The sequence below is a fragment of the Felis catus genome, chromosome F2 (genome assembly GCF_018350175.1).
Source record: "Felis catus isolate Fca126 chromosome F2, F.catus_Fca126_mat1.0, whole genome shotgun sequence".
NCBI classification, from domain to species: Eukaryota; Metazoa; Chordata; class Mammalia; order Carnivora; family Felidae; genus Felis; species Felis catus.
The window spans coordinates 941,727-965,303 of NC_058385.1; the positions used below are offsets into that span (position 1 = coordinate 941,727).

General features: G+C 39.3%; 1 protein-coding gene and 1 pseudogene across 4 annotated transcripts in view; one reads left to right on the plus strand and one right to left on the minus strand.

Moving 5' to 3' along the window:
* The window catches only part of PRKDC (protein kinase, DNA-activated, catalytic subunit), a 210,775-nt gene that overhangs the window by 12,117 nt on the left and 175,081 nt on the right, over positions 1 to 23,577 (minus strand). For all 4 annotated transcript variants that reach the window (XM_045050127.1, XM_011291282.4, XM_045050129.1 and 1 more), the window contains 9 exons: positions 22,294 to 22,468; positions 20,675 to 20,865; positions 19,723 to 19,903; positions 18,761 to 18,921; positions 11,576 to 11,787; positions 7,960 to 8,047; positions 7,709 to 7,852; positions 2,915 to 3,119; positions 2,445 to 2,512 (listed from right to left, as the gene is read on the minus strand). In XM_045050127.1, the coding sequence (XP_044906062.1) occupies positions 2,445 to 2,512; positions 2,915 to 3,119; positions 7,709 to 7,852; positions 7,960 to 8,047; positions 11,576 to 11,787; positions 18,761 to 18,921; positions 19,723 to 19,903; positions 20,675 to 20,865; positions 22,294 to 22,468 (1,425 nt within the window). The remainder of the gene's footprint in view (positions 1 to 2,444; positions 2,513 to 2,914; positions 3,120 to 7,708; positions 7,853 to 7,959; positions 8,048 to 11,575; positions 11,788 to 18,760; positions 18,922 to 19,722; positions 19,904 to 20,674; positions 20,866 to 22,293; positions 22,469 to 23,577) is intronic.
* Positions 15,179 to 16,519, plus strand: LOC109495876 (annotated as a pseudogene).

Here is a 23,577-nt window from a genome sequence, read left to right on the forward strand (position 1 = left end):
GAAATACTATGAAAAATTATGTGCCAACAAACTGGACAACCTGGAAGAAATGGACAAATTCCTAAGCACCCACACACTTCCAAAACTCAATCAGGAGGAAATAGAAAGCTTGAACAGATCCATAACCTGAGAAGAAATTGAACCAGTCATCAAAAATCTCCCAACAAATAAGAGTCCAAGACCAGATGGCTTCCCAGGGGAGTTCTACCAGACGTTTAAAGCAGAGATAATACCTATCCTTCTCAAGCTATTCCAAAAAATAGAAAGGGAAGGAAAATTTCCAGACTCATTCTATGAAGCCAGTATTACTTTGATTCCTAAACCAGACAGAGACCCAGCAAAAAAAAAAAAGAGAACTACAGGCCAATATCCCTGATGAATATGGATGCAAAAATTCTCAATAAGCTACTAGCAAATCGAATTCAACAACATACAAAAAGAATTATTCACCATGATCAAGTGGGATTCATTCCTGGGCTGCAGGGCTGGTTCAACATTCGCAAATCAATCAATGTGATACATCACATTAATAAAAGAAAAGATAAGAACTATATGATCATGTCAATCGATGCAGAAAAAGCATTTGACAAAATTCAGCATCCTTTCTTAATAAAAACCCTTGAGGAAGTCAGGATGGAAGGAACATACTTAAACATCATAAAAGTCATTTATGAAAAGCCCACAGTTAATATCATCCTCAATGGGGAAAAACTGAGAGCTTTTTCCCTGAGACCAGGAACACGACAGGGATGTCCACTCTCACCACTGTTGTTTAACATAGTGCTGCAAGTTCTAGCATCAGCAATCAGACAACAAAAGGAAATCAAAGGCATCAAAATTGGCAGAGATAAAGTTAAGCTTTCACTTTTTGCAGATGATATGATATTATACATGAAAATCTGATAGACTCCACCAAAAGTCTGCTAGAACTGATACATGAATTCAGCAAAGTTGCAGGATACGAAATCAATGTACAGAAATCAGTTTCATTCTTATACACTAATAATGAAGCAACAGAAAGACAAAGAAACTGATCCCATTCACAACTGCATTGCACCAAGAAGCATAAAATACCTAGGGATAAATCTAACCAAAGATGTAAAAGATCGGTATGCTGAAAACTATAGAAAGCTTATGAAGGAAATTGAAGAAGATACAAAGAAATGGAAAAACATTCTGTGCTCATGGATTGGAAGAATAAATATTGTCAAAATGTCAATACTACCCAAAGCTACACATCCAATGCAATCACAATCAAAATTGCACCAGCATTCTTCTTGAGACTAGAACAAGCAATCCTAAAATTCATATGGAACCACAAAAGGCCCCGAATAGCCAAAGTAATTTTGGAGAAGACCAAAGCGGGAGGCATCACAATCCCAGACTTTAGCCTCTACTACGAAGCTGTAATCATCAAGACAGCATGGTATTGGCACGAAAACAGACACACAGACCAATGGAATAGAATAGAAACCCCAGAACTAGACCCACAAACGTATGTCCAACTAAACTTTGACAAAGCAGGAAGAACATCCAATGGAAAAATGACAGTCTCTTCAATAAATGGTGCTGGCGCCAGTCAGAGTGGCCAAAATGAACAAATCAGGAGACTATAGATGCTGGAGAGGATGTGGAGAAATGGGAACCCTCTTGCATTGTTGGTGGGAATGCAAACTGGTGCAGCCTCTCTGGAAAACAGTGTGGAGGTTACTCAAAAAATTAAAAATAGACCTACCCTATGATCCAGCAGTAGCACTGCTAGGAATTTACCCAAGGGATACAGGAGCACTGATGCATAGGGGCACTTGTACCCCAATGTTTATAGCAGCACTCTCAACAATAGCCAAATTGTGGAAAGAGCCTAAATGTCCATCCACTGATGAATGGATAAAGAAATTGTGGTTTATATACACAATGGAGTACTACGTGGCAATAAGAAAGAATGAAATATGGCCCTTTGTAGCAACATGGATGGAACTGGAGAGTGTTATGCTAAGTGAAATAAGCCATACAGAGAAAGACAGATACCATATGTTTTCACTCTTATGTGGATCCTGAGAAACTTAACAGAAACCCATGGGGGAGGGGAAGGAAAAAAAAAAAAGAGGTTAGAGTGGGAGAGAGCCAAAGGATAAGAGACTCTTAAAAACAGAACAAACTGAGGGGTGATGGGGGGTGGGAGGGAGGGGAGGGTGGGTGATGGGTATTGAGAAGGGCACCTTTTGGGATGAGCACTGGGTGTTGTATGGAAACCAATTTGACAATAAATTTCATATATTGAAAAAAAAAAAAGAAATTCAGCAAATAATAGGATCAATAATAGGATCAGAAAACTGCATTCGAAACCAAGGTGGGAAACTGTCTTTGTTTGGTAAAGACAAATACATCATTCCCATACCTGAAGAACTAAATACCACACTTGCAATCCACACACTGGTACCTACCCGCTCATCAAACCCGGTGATTCGTGCATGGTATTCTGGCACTGGCTTTCCTTTGCCATCATACTGACCTAAGACAAACCATAGAAGCTTTCTTTAGGTACAGTTTGTTACAGAACCCTGTATTTTAACACATACCTGTTGATCTAATTTTAAAAAGTTATACAATAAAATTTTTTACTGAAAGTTGTCATTTAAAAAAATCTTTTTAAAAATAATGCTATTATTTTTCAATTTGACTAATGGAAGTTAGCTTCCTAATTAATGGAGTAGACTCCTAATTCAAAGTAATTATAGATTCTCCTAATGACAAAAAAGTATGGCAAAATTTTAAATTCTTAATAAATTTATTAAATTCTTAAAAAAAAAGGTAACTATCAAGATCCCAATATTACTATTTTAGAAATCAAAAGTCCTTGCTACCCCACTATTCTCCTTAGAGTCCAGTTTTGTCACCCTAAGGGTTAACTCACCAGGAATCTCCAGCTCATTTCTCAAGAATTCTACTTTGAAATCACTCATCCAGGGTGAACATTCTTTCAGATTCCCAGGTGGCTTTGAGTCTCTGCACATTTTAGATAGTAGTGAGTTGGTAATGTCGGTGAAGTCACGGAGTTTCATTCCAGGTAGCTTAGAACCTCCTTTTCCAAAGTGTTTATCAAATTCTTTTCCAAAAGCCTGAAATTAATAATAATTTACCTTAAATATTAATGTTTAGTTTAAACTTTGAGGAAGGTTCTAGGCTTATGTTTATAACAAGTATCCAATTATTTAGGCTTTTTTTGTTTTTAAGGTTTATAGTTTTGCTTTCCTTGAATGTTTCAATACTCTAAACATGAGAAGCCTGTCTTTTGTTTGTTTCTTTGTGTTCCTTTGAAAAGACAGAAAGGCGTCAGTGGGGGCTTACAGTCATAAATTCTAATCATAAATTCTAATAAGGGCTTAAAAACCTTTCAACCTCTTTGTGTTCATTATCTAGTTACTGGTCTACATTGTTATGACAAGAAGAATACTTAGGAATGAGGTACTGAGGTGCCTGGGTGGCTCATTGGTTAAGCGCCAGACTTCAGCTCAGATCACGATCTCACAGCTCATGAGTTTGAGCCCCGCATCAGGCTATGTGCTGACAGCTCAGAGCCTGGAGCCTGCTTCCAATTCTGTCTCCCTCTCCCACTGTCCCTCCCCCACCCACACTCTGTCTCTCTCTCTCAAAAATAAATAAGTATTTTTAAAAATGAAGGAATGAGGTACTAAATAGAGTAATTCAATCAAAATGAAAAGCCCATGATTCTTCATCACAGTTGAAGAACAAAATATAAAAATACTCCTTTCCTTAATAAGGGTTTTTCAAGCCATTATTCTGGATCATAAACCAGTACAAACATTTAGATAATTTATATTTCTGAAAGCAATAATTGTAAGTCCTTTATCTTGGAACCTAACAAATATTTCTTTGTATTAGTCTCTAACTGTATAGTCTCTATATTTTTGATATAAAATAAAACAAAAACAAAACTCAAGAGTATCATTAATAGTGACTTAATAATAGTCATCAAAATTTACCTACTCATCTTTAATTAGAAATTTTTTACAAAATTTCAAACTCACCCCAAAACACAAATCGGTATAAATGAAATATTTGCTCTATTTGAAGACAATCCATTATAGTAAAATTGACATCTATAAAACAAACTTATTCTTTAATCTGTAAATAGATTAAAAGTATAGAAACAATCTGCAATTCTTAGAATACATGGAAAGATTATCTATTTCCCAAACATAATCAGTACCAGCAACATATGTGAATGGCATAATGCCCTCTGAAGTGAAATTCTGTTTTGACAGATCATTATTTTAATCAACTAATGCAAATCGTATGCTGATTTGGTATGAAGCATAAAGTTCTAGACTGGTTTTCCAAGGTACTAGAAATCAACCTCAAAACAAGTATCATGCCTGGTAGGAATGATCGAGGTTCGTTTCTGCCGCTATGACACACTCCCTCGGTTAGAGTTGGCAGAAGCTGTGCTCAGCAGCAGCTGGGAAGAAGTGGTCCACCCTAACAGATTTCCAGGGTAAAGCCTTCCCAGCACGCAGGGAAAAGTGGCCATGAATTCAAGGGATAACACACAGTCTTCACTGGGGACACAGGTGATAAACAGGGTCAGACATTCTCACACTGAGGAGACAGACAGGCAGCAAACGGGGGTGAGGGCAGGGGTCACAGCACCCTGAGAGCAGGGCAGATGGGGGAAGGCTGCAGAAGAACGGTACTGCTGAAACGAAGTCTTGTCCCAGGTGATGGATTGGTTCCACTACGCTGGGGGACCTGGTGTCAGTTGCCATTCTGCCATTCTCTCCATTTGACACTGGGCGAGTCTCTGTTTTTCAGATCTAGCTTCTCTGTGTAGAACAAGGCATGAAAAACTACAGTCTGCAAGTCAAAGCCCACTGCCTATTTTCGTAAACAAAATTTTATTGGGATCCTGTCAACGATATCCATTCACTTACACACCGTCTAGGGCTGCTTTTGTACTAGGGTGGCAGATCTGAGTACTTGGAACATGAGTCTGGAATGGCCTGAAAGTGGAAAATCTGGACCTTTACAGAAAATGCATGCAGACTACTGGTTTAAGACAAAACCAACACAAATACTTTTCCAAATCTAGGATTCTACAATTCTATAAATTTCATTAATGCTAGTACACTGATTTTAAGTAAAGTATGTATACTTTCTGTTATGAGGCCCTTGCATATTCAGTACTGTGAGACAGACTTCATACAATGTGGAGCCTAATATATGTCATAACATGGAATATAGAGAAGTTAGGGTTTTACCTTCACTTTCAGGATACATCCCTGGTCACATTCAGGCAACAGATAGTCCTGTACGTTCCCACATTCAGACCATTAACTAAAACTACCCTAAGTAGGAAGTACCCACCAAAATCTATCTCTACTTACCAAAACTATATTAATTATTCATCTAATTCAAGATGCCAGTTTCATGTCAGGCAGTATTTAGTAGGCAGAAAGAAAAATCCCTGTCCACAAGTCTAAATCAGGAGGCATAAATTAAAGAAAGAATTAAATATGGTTTCCCACTCCTGAGGATCTCCCCAGAAGAACCCATACACAGATACTCACGGCAGCAGTATTTATAACAGCTAAGACGTGGAAATACTCCAAATGTGCATCAGCTGACAAAAGGATAAAGAAAATGTGGCAGGCCCTAACAGTGGAATAGCATACAGCAATAAAAAGGAATGAAGTCCTGACACATGCTGTAGCACGGATGAACTCTGAACACATTACGCTGAGTGAAGGAAGCCAGTCACATACTGTAAGATTCCATTTATACAAAATGTCCAAAAGAGGCAATCCACAGAAACAGAAGGCACTTCGGTGGTTGCCTGGGAGTGGAAGCAGCGGGTGGGGGTGGGGGTGGGGGATTGGGAGCACCTGCTAACAGGTATGGGCTTTCTTTTTGGGGTGATGAAAATGTTCAAAAATGTGGTGATATTTACACAATTCTGAGTATAACAAAACTACAGTATTGTACCCTTTTGCTTTTTAAAGTTTATTTATTTATTTTGAGAGTGCGTGCATGAGAGTTGGGGAGGGGCAGAGAGAGAGAGAGGGAGAAAGAGAGAACCTCAGGCAATCTCCACAACGTCAGCGTGGAGCCTGATGGGGGGCTCGAACTCACAAACCATGAGATCATGACCGGAGTTGAAGTCAGATGCTTAACCGACCGAACCACCTAGGCGCCCCTTCAGTATTATACACTTTAAATAGATGGATTATAGGGTGTGTGAATTATATCTTAATAAAGCAGTTACTTAAAAAAACACTAGGGGTGCCTCAGTTGGTTAAACGTCTGGCTCTTGGTTTCAGCTCAGGTCGTGATCTTGCAGTTTCATGGGTTCGAGTCCCTCATTGGGCTATATGCTGACAGTGCGGAGCCTGCTTATGATATTCTCTCTCTCTCTCTCTCTCTCTCTCTCTCTCTCTCTCTCTCTGTCCCTTACCCACTAATGCTGTCTCTCTCTCAAAATAAACTTTTAAAAAAATGTCCTAAATAAATAAATAAATAAATAAATAAATAAATAAATAAATAAATAAATAATAAAAAGATTCTCCTTTGCACTAGAGACTGAAACTGAGAACTCTGGCAGTATGAGTCCCAGGACTTCTCCACATGCTTTTAAAGTTTACTAAACAAAGGTAATTTGACCAAAGTTACAACAATAATCAGTGTGATTAATGCTAACAAAGGTGTACATAAGGTGTGTTACACAACAGAGAAGGAATATCTAATTCTTGTCCGGGAAGGAGGTTCAGGGAAGGCTCTACAGAAGAAATGATGCATACGTCAAGTCTCAAAAGTGAGTTCTCCAGATGGACAAGGGAGAGAAGGTAAACACACTTAGAGGGAACAACAAGCACAAGGCATGGCAGTATGAAATCTGGACATTTCAAGTTTCATTTTGATCTCCATTGGCTCCCAGGAGCTTTTCCTGAACTGAAGGGCAACTTTATTTTTATAAATTTTTTTTTTTCAACGTTTATTTATTTTTGGGACAGAGAGAGACAGAGCATGAACGGGGGAGGGGCAGAGAGAGAGGGAGACACAGAATCGGAAACAGGCTCCAGGCTCTGAGTCATCAGCCCAGAGCCTGACGCGGGGCTCGAACTCCCAGACCGCGAGATCGTGACCTGGCTGAAGTCGGACGCTTAACCGACTGCGCCACCCAGGCGCCCCTGAAGGGCAACTTTAGAAACAGCTTTCATGTATCCACACTTGTCCTCAAGCCACAGTTCTTTATATACTGTATTTGTCAGCCAATCCCTTTGAATTCAGGAACTGGGCCTGTCTTCTCTTTGTATGTCCTTAGCACTCAGGAGTATGCCTTGGACAGATATTAAGTGCTCAAAATGGTTATCAACTATAAAATGCAAATATTTTCTTGATCCAACATACACATCATTATGAAAATTATAATTACTAAACTACACACAACCTTCAAATCTAAAAATCTGAGCATGAAGAAAATAATGGAATAAAAACTCCATGGTTTTTCTATTGCCTCACCTGCCACCATCTGACATAAATACATGTATCACTATCTCACAGAAAGTATCAGATCTAAAGAAAAGGTTACAAACTCAACAGACATTTTAAAACCAGAATTATTAACAAGCCAGCAAATGTACAAACTAATCTTCACAATGGTTCCATTATCATAAAAGCAGACTACCCATACCTGAATGAACCTCTTTCTGAAAGCTCCAAGGCCTGGAACCTCTGGGTCTCCCAAGGCTGCATACATTCTTTCATACATCTTTTCAATGTGTTTTTTATTAACAGGGGTTTTTGCTAGTTCAACCTTGATATCATCAGTCCAGTCCTGTGCAGGGAAAAAAAAAAAAAAAAAAAAAAAGGGAAAAATCAAGTTGACTACAAGCAGATTTTATCCAAATTCTATGTTTTATGAACTGGAAGCTATTACATTACCTTAAAGAGCATTTCAGGATTAGAGAGCTGCTCTAGGGCACTAATAAAATCTTGAATCACTCCTCCTTGATCCAACTTAATTTTAATCCTATAAAACAATTACCAAGTTTAGGTAATCAAACATCTTCCAAAGATCAAAGCCTATGGTTTTTGTATATGACAATTACTTATATTTACATATAAAACTACACACACACACACAAAGACACACACACACACACACACACACACACACAAATAGTCTAGGGAAGGAGCAATTTTAAAATTCTGTTCAATATTAGATGAAGAACAAAGTATGTATTCTATCAAGAAGTGAGGTTCTTTTTCTTTTTTTTTAAATTTTCTTTTTTTTAATTTACATCCAAATTAGTTAGCATATAGTGCCAACAATGATTTCAGGAGATTTCTTAATGCCCCTTACCCATTTAGCCTATCCACCCTCCCACAACCCCTCCAGTAACCCTCTGTTTGTTCTCCATATTTAAGGGACTCTTATGTTTTGTCCCCCTCCCTGTTTTTATATTAGTTTTGCTTCCCTTGCCTTATGTTCATCTGTTTTGCATCTTAAAGTCCTCATTTGAGTGAAGTCATGTGATATGTCTTTTGCTGAGTAATTTCGCTTAGCATAATACCCACTAATTCCATCCATGTAGTTGCAAATGGCAAGATTTCATTCATTTTGATTGCCGAGTAATACTCCATTGTATATATACACCACATCTTCTTTATCCATTCATCCATCAATGGACATCTGGGCTCTTTCCATGCTTTGGCTATTGTTGACAGAGCTTCTATAAACATGGGGGTGCATCTGCCCCTTTGAAACAGCACACCTGTATCCCTTGGATAAATATCTAGTAGTGCAATTGCTGGGTCACAGGGTAGTTCTATTTTTAATTTTTTGAGGAACCAACATACTGTTTTCCAGAGTTGGCTGCACCAATTTGCATTCCCACCAACAAAGGAAAAGAGATCCTCTTTCTCCGCATCTTCCTTGCCAGCATCTGTTGTTGCCTGAGTTGTTCATGTTAGCCATTCTGACAGGTGTGAGGTGGTATCTCATTGTGGTTTTGGTGTGTATTTCCCTGATGATGAGTGATGTTGAGCATTTTTTCATGTGTCGGTTGGCCATCTGGATGATTTCTTTGGAGAAGTGTCTATTCACGTCTTTTGTCCATTTCTGCACTGGATTATTTGTTTTTTGAGTGTTGAGTCTGAAAAGTTCTTTATAGATTTTGGATACTAACCCTTATCTGATACATCATTTGCAAATATCTTCTCCCATTATGTCGGCTGCCTTTTAGTTTTGCTGATTGTTTCCTTCACTGAGCAGAAGCTTTTTTTGTTGACGAGGTCCCAGTAGTTCATTTTTGCTTTTGTTTCCCTTGCCTCTGGAGATGTATTAAGATGTTGCTGCGGCCAAGATCCAAGAGGTTTTAGCCTGCTTTCTCCTTGAGGATTTTGATGGCTTCCTGTCTTACATTGATGTGTTTCATCCATTTTGAGTTTACTTTTGTGTATGGTGTAAGAAAGTGGTCCAGGTTCATTCTTCTGCATGTCGCTGTCCAGTTATCCCAGCACCACTTGCTGAAGAGACTGTCTTTATTCCACTGGATATTCTTTTCTGCTTTGTCAAAGATTAGCTGGACATACGTTTTGTGGGTCCATTTCTGGGTTCTCTATTCTGTCCCATTGATCTGAGTGTCTGTTTTTGTGCCAAGAAATGAGGTTCTTAGATAAGGTAAAAGCAAATATCCTTGCCAATGATGCTGACATTTTGATGCACATAATTTGATACATATAGTTTCTGAAGTTATATTATAAAAGAAAAGACCACATTCTCAACGCACTTTCAAACCTTTCTCTTTTCTTTCTTTCAAAAAAAAAGAATTATGTTGCAGTAGACTGTGTTGAGAGACAGGTAGGGGGGTGGTAGGCAGGGCACCAGCAGTGGCAAATGGGATATGCACAGCCAACCCATCCACAAATCATGACAAAAGCTGTATCTTACTCTTGTCTTCTCAGAAACAAACACTCTAAATAATGAAACAAATGAGGTCATGACAAAAAAAAAAGCTCGTAACAGAGAATGTCAACTAGAACACCATTCCTTTTCCAAGTTTCCCTGTAAAAGTAATACACTATTGCTAGTTATATCAACAGTGTCCACTTATAAATCAAATGGAAAAATGAAAAGGATGACACTTCAGGCAGTCTACTGAATCTTCGAATTAAAGAATAATTTCAATAACTGATTTCAAAAAGTATCTCATCTAGTCTCAACCAACAAATTACTGTCAACTATTACCATTATAAGGACAGAATGTCTCATGAATAAAATTCTAAGATGAAGCATATATATTTTTTTAAGTTTATTTATTTTGAGAGACAGTGTATGTACATGCACAGGAGGGGTAGAGAGAGAGAGACAGAGTCCCAAACAGGCTCTGAATTATTGGTGCAGAGCCCAATGCAGGGCTTGAACTCATGAAACATGAGATCAGACCCGAGCTGCAATCAAGAGTCGGATGCTTAACTGACTGAGCCAGCTAAGGTACCCCAAAGATGAAATTGATTTTAAAAAAGGAAAGGGGCACCTGGGTGGCTCAGTTGGTTAGGTGTCTGACTTTGGCTCAGGTCATGATCTCACAGTTCGTGGGTTCAAGCCCTGTGTCAGGCTCAGTGCAGACAGCTCAGAGCCTGAAGCCTACTTCAGATTCTGTGTCTCCCACTCTCTCTGTCCTACCCCACTGACGCTCTGTCTCCCTCTCTCTCAAAAATAAATAAACATTAAAAGAAAGGAATTTGGGGGCACCTGGCTGACTCAGTCAGTAGAGCATGTGACTGTGCATTGTAAATTTGAACCCCATACTGGGCATAGAGTGCACTTTAAAAAAGGAAAGAGGGACGCCTGAGTGGCTCAGTTGGTTAAGCTTCTGACTCTTGATTTTGGCTCAGGTCATGATCCCATGGGTTCATGAGTTTAATCCCACATTGGGCTCTACTTTGACAACGTGGAGCCTGCTTGGGATTCTCTCTCTCCCTCTCTCTGCCATCCCACCACCTCTACCCCTGACTCAAGCACGCTGTCTCTCAAAAGAAATAAATAAAAATTGGGGCGCCTGGGTGGCTCAGTCGGTTAAGTGTCTGACTTCAGCTCAGGTCATGATCCCACAGTTTGTGGGTTCGAGCCCCTCATCGGGCTCTGTGTTCACAGCTCAGAGCCTGGAGCCTGCTTCGGATTCTGTGTCTCCCTCTCTCTGCCCCTCCCCACTCATGCTCTGTCTCTGTCTCTCAAAAATAAATAAATATTGAAAAAAAATTAAAAAAAAAAGAAAATAAAAAAAAAAACGAAAGAAATTCTGTAACAACATACCAGGAGTAGGTACATTCAACAAATAGATGTCTAAGATTTTCTATTCTCCAAGATGGCTCTAATTAATTTGAAGACAAACATAAGCTTCCATGTGTTCGCTTTTTTTTTTTTTTTTTACATAAGCTGTACACCCAAGATCAAGAGTCACATGCTCCCCTGACTGAGCCAGCTAGGAGGCCCCCACGTGTTTGCTTTTACCATACACTTTTTAAAATAACCTATCATATTTAACCAACCCACCTTGCCACAAACTCCTTATTCTTATGACCAGCAGAAGTATCTTTGAAGGAATAGCTTTCACTACTTATTATAAATGGGTAGATAATCGCCTGTGGATAGTTATCAGCAATTTCTTCCACAGTGTGCTGGACAGCAACAGCTTCCTCTTTGTCCAATAAGGCCACCATATGGCTGATCCAGCCAATGAACTGCCAGCAAGGAATGGAAGACATCTAAAACACAGAGAAGTGTAACTTAATGATGAATAAAATATTTAATAGTTTTATTATAAAAGTATTATGTGTTCATATAAAAAAATATGTATCTATATACAGAAGTATAAAAACAGGCATAAGTCTAACACAAAACATCTTCTCTCCCTCAGTCCTCTCAGTTCTTATTCCAGTGAGGCAACCATTCCACTGTTTTGGATGTTTTGCCTGCAAGTGCACCCATATTCTTTCTTTACTTGAATGGAATCAGACTCCATATACTGTCTGACAGAGATTCACCCCATTCCTTTTAACAGCTATATAGTATTCCATTTTGCTTAACTACTGCTATATAATCAATTTTTACGTTATTTTCCAAGTTTTTCTATTATAGATAATGCTATAATGGAAATCCCTACACATTTATCACTTGTGCTATGTGTGCCCACTGGATAAATTCCTACAGGTAAAACTACTGTATGAACATTAATAATTGTAAAAAACATTGCTAGATTTCCCTCCAAAAAAGATTTTTCAAATTTTCATTTTTAAAAGTGTAATGAAAACTCCTATAACTCAATACCAAAAACCCAAATAATCTGATTAAAAAATGGGCAGCACAGCTCAGAAAACCGAGACTCTCCCCCTAAGGTCAGAAACACGACAGGGATGTCCACTCTCACCACCGTTGTTCAACACAGTCCTGGATGTCCTAGCCTCAGCAATCGGACAACAAAAAGAAATAAAAAAGCATACAAATTGGCAAACTTTCATTCTTTGACAAAGAATGTCAAAGATAAAGACATACAAAGCATACAAAGCAGACATACAAAGGAGACATACAAAGCAGACAAAGCACACAAAGACAAACTTTCATTCTTGACAAAGAAGTCAAACTTTCATTCTTTGCAGATGACATGATACTCTATGTGGAAAACCCGAAAGACTCCACCAAAAAACTACTAGAACTCATCCATGATTCAGCAAGTCACAGGATATAAAATCAATGTATAGAAATCCATGGTGGTGGTTGCATTTCTACACACCAATACACACCAATAATGAAGCAGCAGAAAGAATCGATCCCATTTACAATTGCACCAAAAAACTGTAAGATACCTAGGAATAAACCTAACCAAAGAGGTAAAAGAGATGTATGCTGAAAACTATAGAAAGCTTATGAAAAAAACTTAAGAAGACACAAAGAAATGGAAAAGCATTCCATGCTCATAGATTGGAAGAAGAAATATTGTTAAAATGTCTATACTACCCAAAGCAATCTATATATTCAGTGCAATCCCTATCAAAGTAACACCAGCATTTTTCACAGAGCTAGAACTAACAACCCTAAAATTTGTATGGAGCCAGAAAAGACCCTTAATAGCCCAAGTAATGTTGAAGAAGAAAAGCAGAGTGGGAGGCATTACAATTCCAGACTTTAAGCTGTATTGCAAAGTTGTAATCATCAAGACAATATGGTAGTAGCACAAAAACAGACACATAGATCAATGGAACAGAACAGAGAATGCAGAAATGGCCCACAAACGAATGACCAACTAATCTTAGACAAAGCAGGAAAGAATCTCCAACAGAAAAAAGGCAGTCTCTTCAGCAAACAGTGCTGAAAACTGGGCAGTGACATGCAGAAGAATGAACTTGGACCACCTTCTTACACCATTCACAAAAATAAATTCAAAATGGATGAAAGACCTAAATGTGAGACAGGAAACCATCAAAATCCTAGAGAAGAACACAGGCAACAACCTTTTTGACTTCAGCTACAGCAACTTCTTACTAGACACATCTCCAGCAGCAAGGGAAACAAAAGGAAAAATGAACTATTGGGACCTCATCAAGATAAAAAGCTTTTGCAAAGCAAAGGAAACAATCAACAAAAATAAAAGGCAAGAAATGGGAGAAGATATTTGCAAATGACATATTAGATAAAGGGATTAGTATCCCAAAATCTACAAAGAACTTATCAAACTCAAACCCCACCCCCCCAAAAAAAATCCAGTGCAGAAATGGGCAAAAGGCATGAATAGACACTTAGCCAAAGAAGACACCCAAATGGCTAACAGACACATAAAAAGATGCTCAACAATACTCATCACCAGAGAAATACAAATTAAAACCACAATGAGATTCCACCCCACTCCTGTCAGAATGGCTAAAATTAACAACTCAGGAAACAACAGATTTTGGCAGGATGTAGAGGATGTTTTGCACTACTGGTGGGAATGCAAACTGGCGCAGCCACTCTGGAAAACAATATCGAGATTCCTCAAAAAATTAAAAATAGAACTACACTATGACTCAGCAATTGCACTACTAGGTATTTTTCCAAAGGATACAAAAATGTTGATTCAAAGGGGCACATGCACCCCAATGTTTATAGCAGCACTATCAACAATGGACAAATTATGGAAAAAGCCCAAATGTTCACTGACTGATGAATGGATAAAGATGTGGTACATGTATAAAATGGAGTATTACTTGGGATCAAAATGGCGATGAAATCTTGCCATTTGCAACAATGTGGATGGAACTAGAGTGTATTATGCTGAGCGAAATATGTTGGAGAAACAAATATCATAGGATTTCACTCATGTGGAATTAAAAAAAACCAAAACATGAGAATATGGGAAGGGAAGTAAAAAACAGAGAAAAACAAAGTGGGAGGCAAACCATAAGAGACTAAATACAGACAACAAACTGAGGGTTGCTGGAGGGGTGGTAGGTGAGGGGATAGGGTAAATGGGCAATGGGCATTAAGGACGGCATTTGTTGGGATGAACACTGGGTATTACATTTAAGTGATGAATCACTGGGTTCTTCCCCTGAAACCACTACAACTGTATGTGAACTAACTTGAATCTAAATAAATACATTTTTAAAAATAGGAAGGAGAGCTGAATAGATATTTTTCCAAAGAAAACATACAGATGATCAACAGACACGTGAAAAGATGTTCAACATCACTAATCAACAGGGAAACAGAAATCAAAACCACAATGAAATCTCACCTCACTAGCTAGTCAGAATAGCTAGTATCAAAAAAACAAGAAACAAGTGTTGGCGAGCATGTAGAAAAAAGGGAACCCTCCTGCATGTTGGTGGGAATGTAAATTCCGCTATGTAAATTTGGTGGGAATGTAAATTTCCACTATGGAAAACAGTAGGGAGGTCCTCAAAAAGTTAAAATTAGAAACACCACACAATCCAATAGTTCTACTTGTAGGATATTAACTCAAAGAAAACAAAAACACTAATTCAAAATGATATCTGCACCCTCATGTTTATTGCAGCATTATTTACAATAGCTAAAATACAGAAGCAACCCAAGTGTCCCCTGATAGATGAATGGATAATGGAGATGTGATATATGCATTTAATGGGTTATCATTCAGCCATGAAGAATGAATTCTCACCATTTGCAACAACAAAGATGAACCCAGTAGGTATAAAGCTGAGTGAAGTAAGCCAGACAAAGATTTTACTTACATGATTTTTACTTATACGTGGAAACTAAAAAACAACATAAATGAACAAACAAAAAACAGAAACAGACTCATAAATACAGAGAACTAGTGGTTGCCAAAGGGGAGAGGTGTGGCAGGATGAGCAAAATAGTTGAAGGAGATTAAGAGGTACAAATTTCCAGTTATAAAATGAGATCCCCAGCCCCGTGAGGCCCACTCTGGATGCCTGCCCCTCACTGACCCGAGTCCGAGGACGTGGTGAACCAGGTTATCAAGTGCAAGACTGCAGTTGCCTGGGAGGCAGAAAAGCCTGTCTATAGCAGACGTAGAGGTGTCACCCCCAAAGGCTCATGAAGTTCAAATTAAGATTATCACCACTGCAGTTGGCCACACCAATGCCTATGAGTGGGGCTGATCCTTAGGGGAATTTTCCAGGGATCTTGGGACATGAACGTGCTGCAATCGTGGAAAGTGTTGGCGAAGGAGTGATGAAGCTGAAGGCCGATGATACTGTCATCCCACTTACATCGCACAGTGTGGAGAATGCAAATTTTGTCTAAACCCTAAAACAAACCTTTGCCAGAAGACAAGAGTTACTCAAGGAAAAGGATTAATGCCAGGTGCTACCAGCCGATTTACTTGCAAAGGAAAGACAACTTTACATTACATGGGAACCAGCAAGTTTTCTGAAAATACAGTTGTGGCTGGTATCTCTGTTACTAAAATGGACCCTTCGACAACTTTGGATGACGTCTGCCTTCTGAGTTATTGCATTTCAACTGGTTATGGTGCTGCTATGAACAGTGCCATCTTGGCCTAGGAGGAGTTGGATCGGCGGTTATCGTGAGATTCACAAGGGCCAAGGAGTCTAGACCCCCAGGACTTCGGGAAACCCATCCAAGAAGTGTTCACTGAAATGACTGGCAGAGGAGTGAACTATGCCTTTGGGTGTACGGGTAACCCGGAAGTCACAAGAGCAGCACTGGAGGCGTGCCACACAGGTTGGGGCATCGGCGTAGCAGTTGGAGTAGCCGCTTTGGGTGAAGAAATCGCCACGCACCCATTTCAGCTGGTAAGAGGTCGCACGTGGAAAGGCACTGCCTTTGCAAGATGGAAGGGTGTGGAAAGTGTCCCAAAGTTGGTGTGAATATATGTCCAAAAAGGTAAAAGTTGATGAATTTGTGACTCACAATTTGTCGTTTGACCAAATTAACAAAGCCTTTGAACTGATAGATGCAGAAAAGAGCATTCAAACTATTGTAAAGCTTTAATATTTATTTTTTTAATGTTTACTTACTTTTGAGAGAGAGACAGAGCATAGCGGGGGAGGGGCAGAGAGAGAGGGAGACACAGAATCTGGGGCAGGCTCCAGGCTCTGAGCTGTCAGCACAGAGACTGACCCAGGGCTCGAACTCTCGAACCGTGAGATCACGACCTGAGCCGAAGTCGGATGCTTAACTGACTGAGCCACCCAAGCACCCCAAACTGTTGTAAGCTTTAAATTCAACAGAGAAAAATACGTCCATCCTTGCACCTAAGTCTGCTGGTCCATCTGGAACAGCAAGACAAGCAGGGAGAAGCTCTTCCAAGTTTAGTCTCTTAGACCTTCTCTACTACTACTTCTAGAGTAACCTACTCTGGGGAACACTATGTTGTATATAATTCATAAATCTCTATTCAAGGGCAAAGCTAATACAGTCACGAATTTATTTTCTGAACTCTCTTTTACATGAATAATTGCTAGCTCATTAAGGAATATTCTAACATAATAAAAGTAATTTCTTCATATGTGAAATAAATATGTCATGGGATAGTAAAGTATAGCATAGGGAATACAGTCAATAATACTGTAATAACACTGTATAGTGACATACGGGAATTACACTTATCGTGATAAGCACTGAATAATGCACAGAATTATTGAATCATTATGCTGTATGCCTAAAACTAATATCACATTGTTATGTCAACTTAAACTTCAATTAAAAAAAAATGTATTAGATTGACTAGTCTCCAAAATCTTTTCCAATTCTGGAGACAATCAGTTTTTTAAATTTATTGTCAATTTGAGAGGTGAAAAATACCTAATTTTAATTTTCACATTTCATTATTAGTGAGGGTACACAGTCTGTTTATTTTCCTTACATATTTAATCATACATGTGTTTCCTCTGACCATTTTCTAGTGTCTATTTATTTTATAGAGGCAGACATCAGCTCTTTTTTTGTTTGTTCCCCTGGATAGAAGTGTTGATTATTTTCCTTTATAGCTTCTGGTTTTTGTATAGCTTCACTCCAAGGCCATTTTTAAATTTGCTCATGTTCCCCACCGCCCCTGCCCCTGCCCCATGCTTTTTAATGTGCTAGTTTTAAGACAAAATCTGATGCACTTGGAATGTTGGTGTAAGAGTGAACTTGGCAAGCTTCCTCCTTTCAACTATTAAATGAGAAAAGAGCAAAGTGTGTGGGGATAAAAGGCATCAGTCCATATAGCCACAGGGAGTGCTCAATAACGGTTAGCTCCTCATCCCTGGTGCCATAACAACATTCCATTTATTTCCTCACAAATTCGAAATGCTATTTTTATCATATGTAAATAAAATATTATTTTGGAAAAACTAAAATCATAACTTATTTAATGATTTCTTCATTTGTCTTTAAGGAAAACACATACACATATATATACACACTACATTTCTGAAGTTACTTTCATCTCCTTTTTAGGATCTTTTGGAAAAATCCCTACTCTTCCACAACCACAAGAGGGTCAGAGGGTGTAATATAAAGCCCTGCCAGGCTCGGAGTCTCCACAGCTCAGATACCAGCATTGTTTAAAAATATACGATGTAAAGCTAATAGAGTACTATGCTACCCTTTTTAAACTATCATATTATTAACTCAAAGCCTGGCCCTATTTTCTAGTTAAACATCTAGAAAAGTCATTAAGGAGTCTTTCAGATGGCCCCTATGACAGGAAGGCAGCAGGCTGATGCAGACCTGTGGGGGAGGCGTTCATGGGACACACGAATGGTGAGCAGACCGTGTGGGGGAGTGCCCGCGCACCCTGGTTGTTCGCCGCGCGCTCAGAGGACTCAGAATCCTGTGAACACGGTGCTGCCAGAAGGCACTACGGTCACGGGGGTGGGAAGCCAGCTGAAATGTACTCCCTCTCCCTGAGATAAATAATAAACTGAGCATAAGGAACCAACAGATGTTCCAGACTACAGCTTACTCGTTATGGGCAGCAAATTGTGTTCCAGAAAGTTTCCGCCTCTGTCCCAAACATAACTCCTCCTCTTCCTGGGGTCCTTGTTCAGACACAGTGTTCTTATCAACACCCACAAAGGAAAACTGGTAAATGTGAACACTCTTTTATATAGCTGTATACAACTTTAAGTTCTGTATGTTTTTGGAATGTAGTAAAATTCAATCTGGTTAGGAAAAAGTGTAACTTGTGCACCACACATACTAACATGTTTAAATATAAACAGAAACATGTCTTCAAATACTAACCTCTTTTGTCATTAGGCTCAGGGTCTCCTCAGGATATAGCTCTATAATCTGCAGCAGTCTGGGAAACTTCAGCCTGGCTTCACTGGAATGCAATTTTAAAGCTTTCAACATTTTGTCCACCACAAGGGCTGGATACATCTGCAGTTCTACAGACTCAATAACTACCAAGGACAAGAGAGAAGAAAAAATGGTCAATATATCCACTTATATAAACTGTAAAATTTAACAAATGACTATATTTCCCTTTTTGGTTTATATTTTGTATTATGTCACTGTTCTCTTTTTCACACGTATTTAGATCAACCAACACCAGACGTAGTTTTGGGCCATATGTGAAAGCGTCCATCTTGAACCTGACTCTTCTGTTAGATCATGCATTCTGCATGAAGCGCAGTTTGCTTCCTGGGCTGGGTGGGAACACAGGGCAGCTTCTGGTCACTGAATTTATTTCAGGAGCAAGAGGCAGGCCACGTAGCCAATATTACCAAAGCAACAAGCAAAATGTAGAAAGTATAAACTAAACAAACGGAAAGACAAATGATAGCTAGACTCTGTGTTGTCTGAAGATGTCACTGCCTCTTAAAAAGACAAGACCTTGGGGCACCTGGGTGGCTCAGTTTAATGTTCAACCTTGGTTCAGGTCATGATCTCAAGGCCTGTGGGTTTGAGCCCCACGTCAGGCTCTCTGCTGTCAGCGCAGAACCCACTTCAGATCCTCTGTCCCCCTCTTTCTCTGCCCCTCCCCCACTCGTGTGTGTGTGTGTGTGTGTGTGTGTGTGTGTGTGTGTGTGCGCACTCTCTCTCAAAAATAAATCAACATGAAAAAAAAGGGCAAGACTTTTCTCAGAATAACTGCCACTTAAAAACAAACAAGCAAACTGGAAACCTAAAATATCCACAAAAGTCTTAAGACTGGTTAACACAGTGTGACAAACTTAATGGCTTTTCCTTCTGTGGTTCACCTGAGGCACTCTCCTCCTCCTTGCGAAGCTGCTGGTCACAGAAATCCACCAGTGTCATGTAAGCCTCTGTCATGCTGGCTACAGGCCCCTGGCCCTTGAGGGAAGGCTGGGCCTCCTCTTCAGCTGTCCGTACGGCCTCAGAAAGGTGATGGAATGCTCTCTGGTATAGACCTGCAATCACCTAGAATTCACAGAGGTCTGTGAGTACGGCTGAAGTTTTCTCGAAGAACTCTACTTTCTACTTGTGGTGATACAGAAAGATTACTTGTGATTTCTGAGTCATGAGATATCACAGAAAGCTGGTTAAATGGAAAAGGGAGTTTGTCTGCCCTGATTGTGAAACAGTAAGTGATTCCAGCACGATCCTCAGTACTTTTAAAAATCAGATGGTCCACTAATCATGCAGAACTGGCACCAAAGGTCACTGGGGGTCATATAGCCTGTCCGAAGAAGAGACAGAAGATGGTGCTTTCACCTCACCACCCTGCACAGATATTGCTAACACTGTGGAGGAAGAAGGCAAGGCTAACAACTGAAGTGAGATGGGCACAGTGAGATGAGAAGCTGCTAACTATGGAAAATAAAAATTCATTTTAAAAAAGCTAAGCAAAGCAGACACTACATAAAAAAGGGCAGAAAAGCCTGGTTTGCCCCACAAGCTAGTGGGATGTCTGAATGGCGGCTGGTGGTGAAATTTCACTAAAAAAATCCATGGAAGAACTGTTCCCATCAATCTGACACAAATTTCTGATTTTTAATACTAAAACAGTCTGTATTGTTCAAATAAACAGGAAACACATGGAGCATGTCAGTTTTCCACATAAGAAAATGGCTGTGCATAACTGTCAAATATATTTCCAAACACAAAGCAATCATCATTCTTCATTATTTCTTTCATGTAGCCAGAAGGCTGCACATTATAGACACACAACACACTTCCTGTGTTCATTACCTTGTCTGTATTCTCTGAACTGGATCCAGAAAGGTCCAAGATTCTTCTAGCCTTGCTTTCCTCGATTTCAGCAAGGCAGGTTGGTTCCCTGCTGAGAGCATCAGCTATGATTCTGTAAGTTGTACCCAAGAGAATGTTCTGGTCATGGAAAGCCAAAACATTTTTGCTTAAGTAACTTGATATGCTCTCACCTGTTGGATGAAAAACATACAACACACATGATTTTCTCAGAAATAAATGAATGCCATAAATAAAAAAAAAAAGATATTCATAGAGTACAAAAGTTGTTTTCTATGAAAAAAGTAAAATAAATCTTGAAGGGATAAGAAACTGACTTCAAACATTGGTTAGGGAATTTCTTGAATTCACATTAATGAAAAATGTTCTTTGTAAGCAGTGGCTGTATCAACGCCTACAGAAGCTAAGCAATTAAAACGCTGAATAAACTTTTATTCAAGCACCATCGTTCTGCATTTTGTCAAAGCACCAAATTCTCTAATCATGCAGAACTGGCACCAAATTCTCTTATAAAGAAAATGGCTCTTTTTAATGTGATTTGTGCGTGTATCTTAATAGCGCAGAGTACATTTTTAAGTTGATAATGTGGCCTATAGCTGATAACACCACAGATGCTACTACATTCAAAGGTCTAGTTCTACGTCTTACTGTGTGGTTCTAGGAAAGGAACTTATTAGCCCTGGTCAAGCCTGCAGCTTGCACAGGTGTGAGAAGGGACGCAAGCAAAAGAGAAAGGGCCATCACCTAGCAAGTCCCGTCAACTACACTGCCATGTTCATCTGTCCATGAAAATTCTCTGCCAGATTTCCCTCAGATACATAATCAAAATTACTGGCCCTGTTATTTCACAAGACTGTTACAAACCACCGCCATACTAGGACACTAAAACTGGGTCATTTTTATGAGCACTAATGTTTTCTCAAGATCAGCAAACTCCTCCTCCTCTCCCCTATTCCCCCCACCAAAAAACCCTAAAAATATTTAAGCAATCATAAGGGTGATGTTCTAACCCTGATCAAATGGAAGTCCTGTTTCCCCTATTTGCATTTTGACTGAGACTGATATCTGATATAACACCCTGTCCTACTGAAGAGTCAGATTTGGGAATAGGATTGTAAACACTGTCAATAACAGTGCCATGTACCCTTGGACACAGGGCAGCAGAGCAGGTGGAGTGGATCCAAAACTCTCAAAGAGAAAGGTTTTCTCCCCTCAGCCTTAAAGGCTATGTTATTATAAAAAGAGAAGAGCTGAGAGAAAAAAAGGCAGTTCATGTTCAACTTTTTACAAGGCAATTCTTATAAGTAAATGAGGTTTTCAAAATAATTAAGCTATTAGATTCATAATTTGCATAAGTATTAAAGAAAAAAATTTTAATTTCAATTTTATTTGATCGATAAAGAAATAAAATCTCCAAATACCACATTCAGTAGCATTACTAAGATAAAAACTACCTTGGCTCCAAAGTGTTAGTAAAATTATCACAAGATTTAATTCGCAAATATAAGATAAAGCAGCAAAAGAAGAGTTCTCATAGACACAGAGACATAAGATAAAACAGTGCTGCTGCGCGTATTTAGGTAGGAAGAGCATCCTGGTACCCAGCAAGGAGACTGTTTTCAGCGCCGTGAGGACCTGCTCCGGGCAGCTCTGGGCCCGGCTCCGGCTGTGGCTGAGCCGGGAGTAGCTGTGCACCCACTTCACCTGCCAGCCATCTCTTGTTTTGGAGTCTCTATGCAGCTCCTTCAGTAGCTTCATGGCAAGTGAGAAATTGTTCTACAGAAGAGAGAAAGAGATACGATGACATACAGGTGGTAACTTAGAAATTATACCATTTAATGTAAGTTTTTAACTGGCCTGCTTTCCTTTTTGCATGACACAACTCACCTTAGAGCAGCGAACCCCTCCTCCACTTAAATTATGTAGATGTGTTCTTATTTATCGTGGGGATAGATTCATCACATTTAAAGTGTACAATTCTGTGTCTCTTAGTATATTCACAAAGTTGGGCGACCATCACCACTATCCAGTTCCAGAACGTCTGATCAACTCAAAAAGAAACCCTTTGTCCATGAGCATTTGCTCCCCATTCCCCCTGGCCATGGCCAAACCACTAATCTACTTCTGTCTCTGTGGATTTACCTATTCTGGACATTTCATGTCAGTGAAATCAGAAAACACGTGGTGATTTTTACCTGTCTCCTTTCACTTAGCATAGTATTTTCTGGGTTCATCCATGTTACAGTTTGCATCAGTACTTTATTCCTTCACATGGCTGAATAACATGTACTGCATGAATATAACACAGTTTATTTACCCATTCATCTACCGACAGATTCTTGGGCTGTTTACACCTTTTGGCTATCTTGAATACAGATACATACAGATTTCTGTGCATACAGATTTCTGTGTGGACACACACTCTCTTTTCTCCTGGGAGTGGAACTGCTGGGTCACATGCTAACTCTACGTTTAACTTTTCAAGGAACTATCAGACTGTTCTCCACAGCGGCCGCACCATTTTACGCTGTCATCAGCGTATGAGGGTTCCAATTTCTCCACATCTTCACCAACAATTGTTACTGTCTCTTTGATTACAGTGGGTGTGAAGTGGTGTCTTTTGTGGTTTTGATTTGCATTTTCCTAATAACTAATAATGTTGAACATCTTCTCATGTGCTTGTTGACCATCTGTGGATCTACTTTGGAGAAATGTCGATTTAGATCCTTTGCCCTTTTTTTTGTTGGGTTGTTTGAGTTTTTGTTGTTCAGTTATAAAGAGTCCGTTAGGTGTTCTGCATAGTGGATCCACAGCAAATATATGATTTCCCAGTATTTTCTCACATTGTAGGAGTTGTCTCATCACTCTTTGTAGTGTGTTATTTA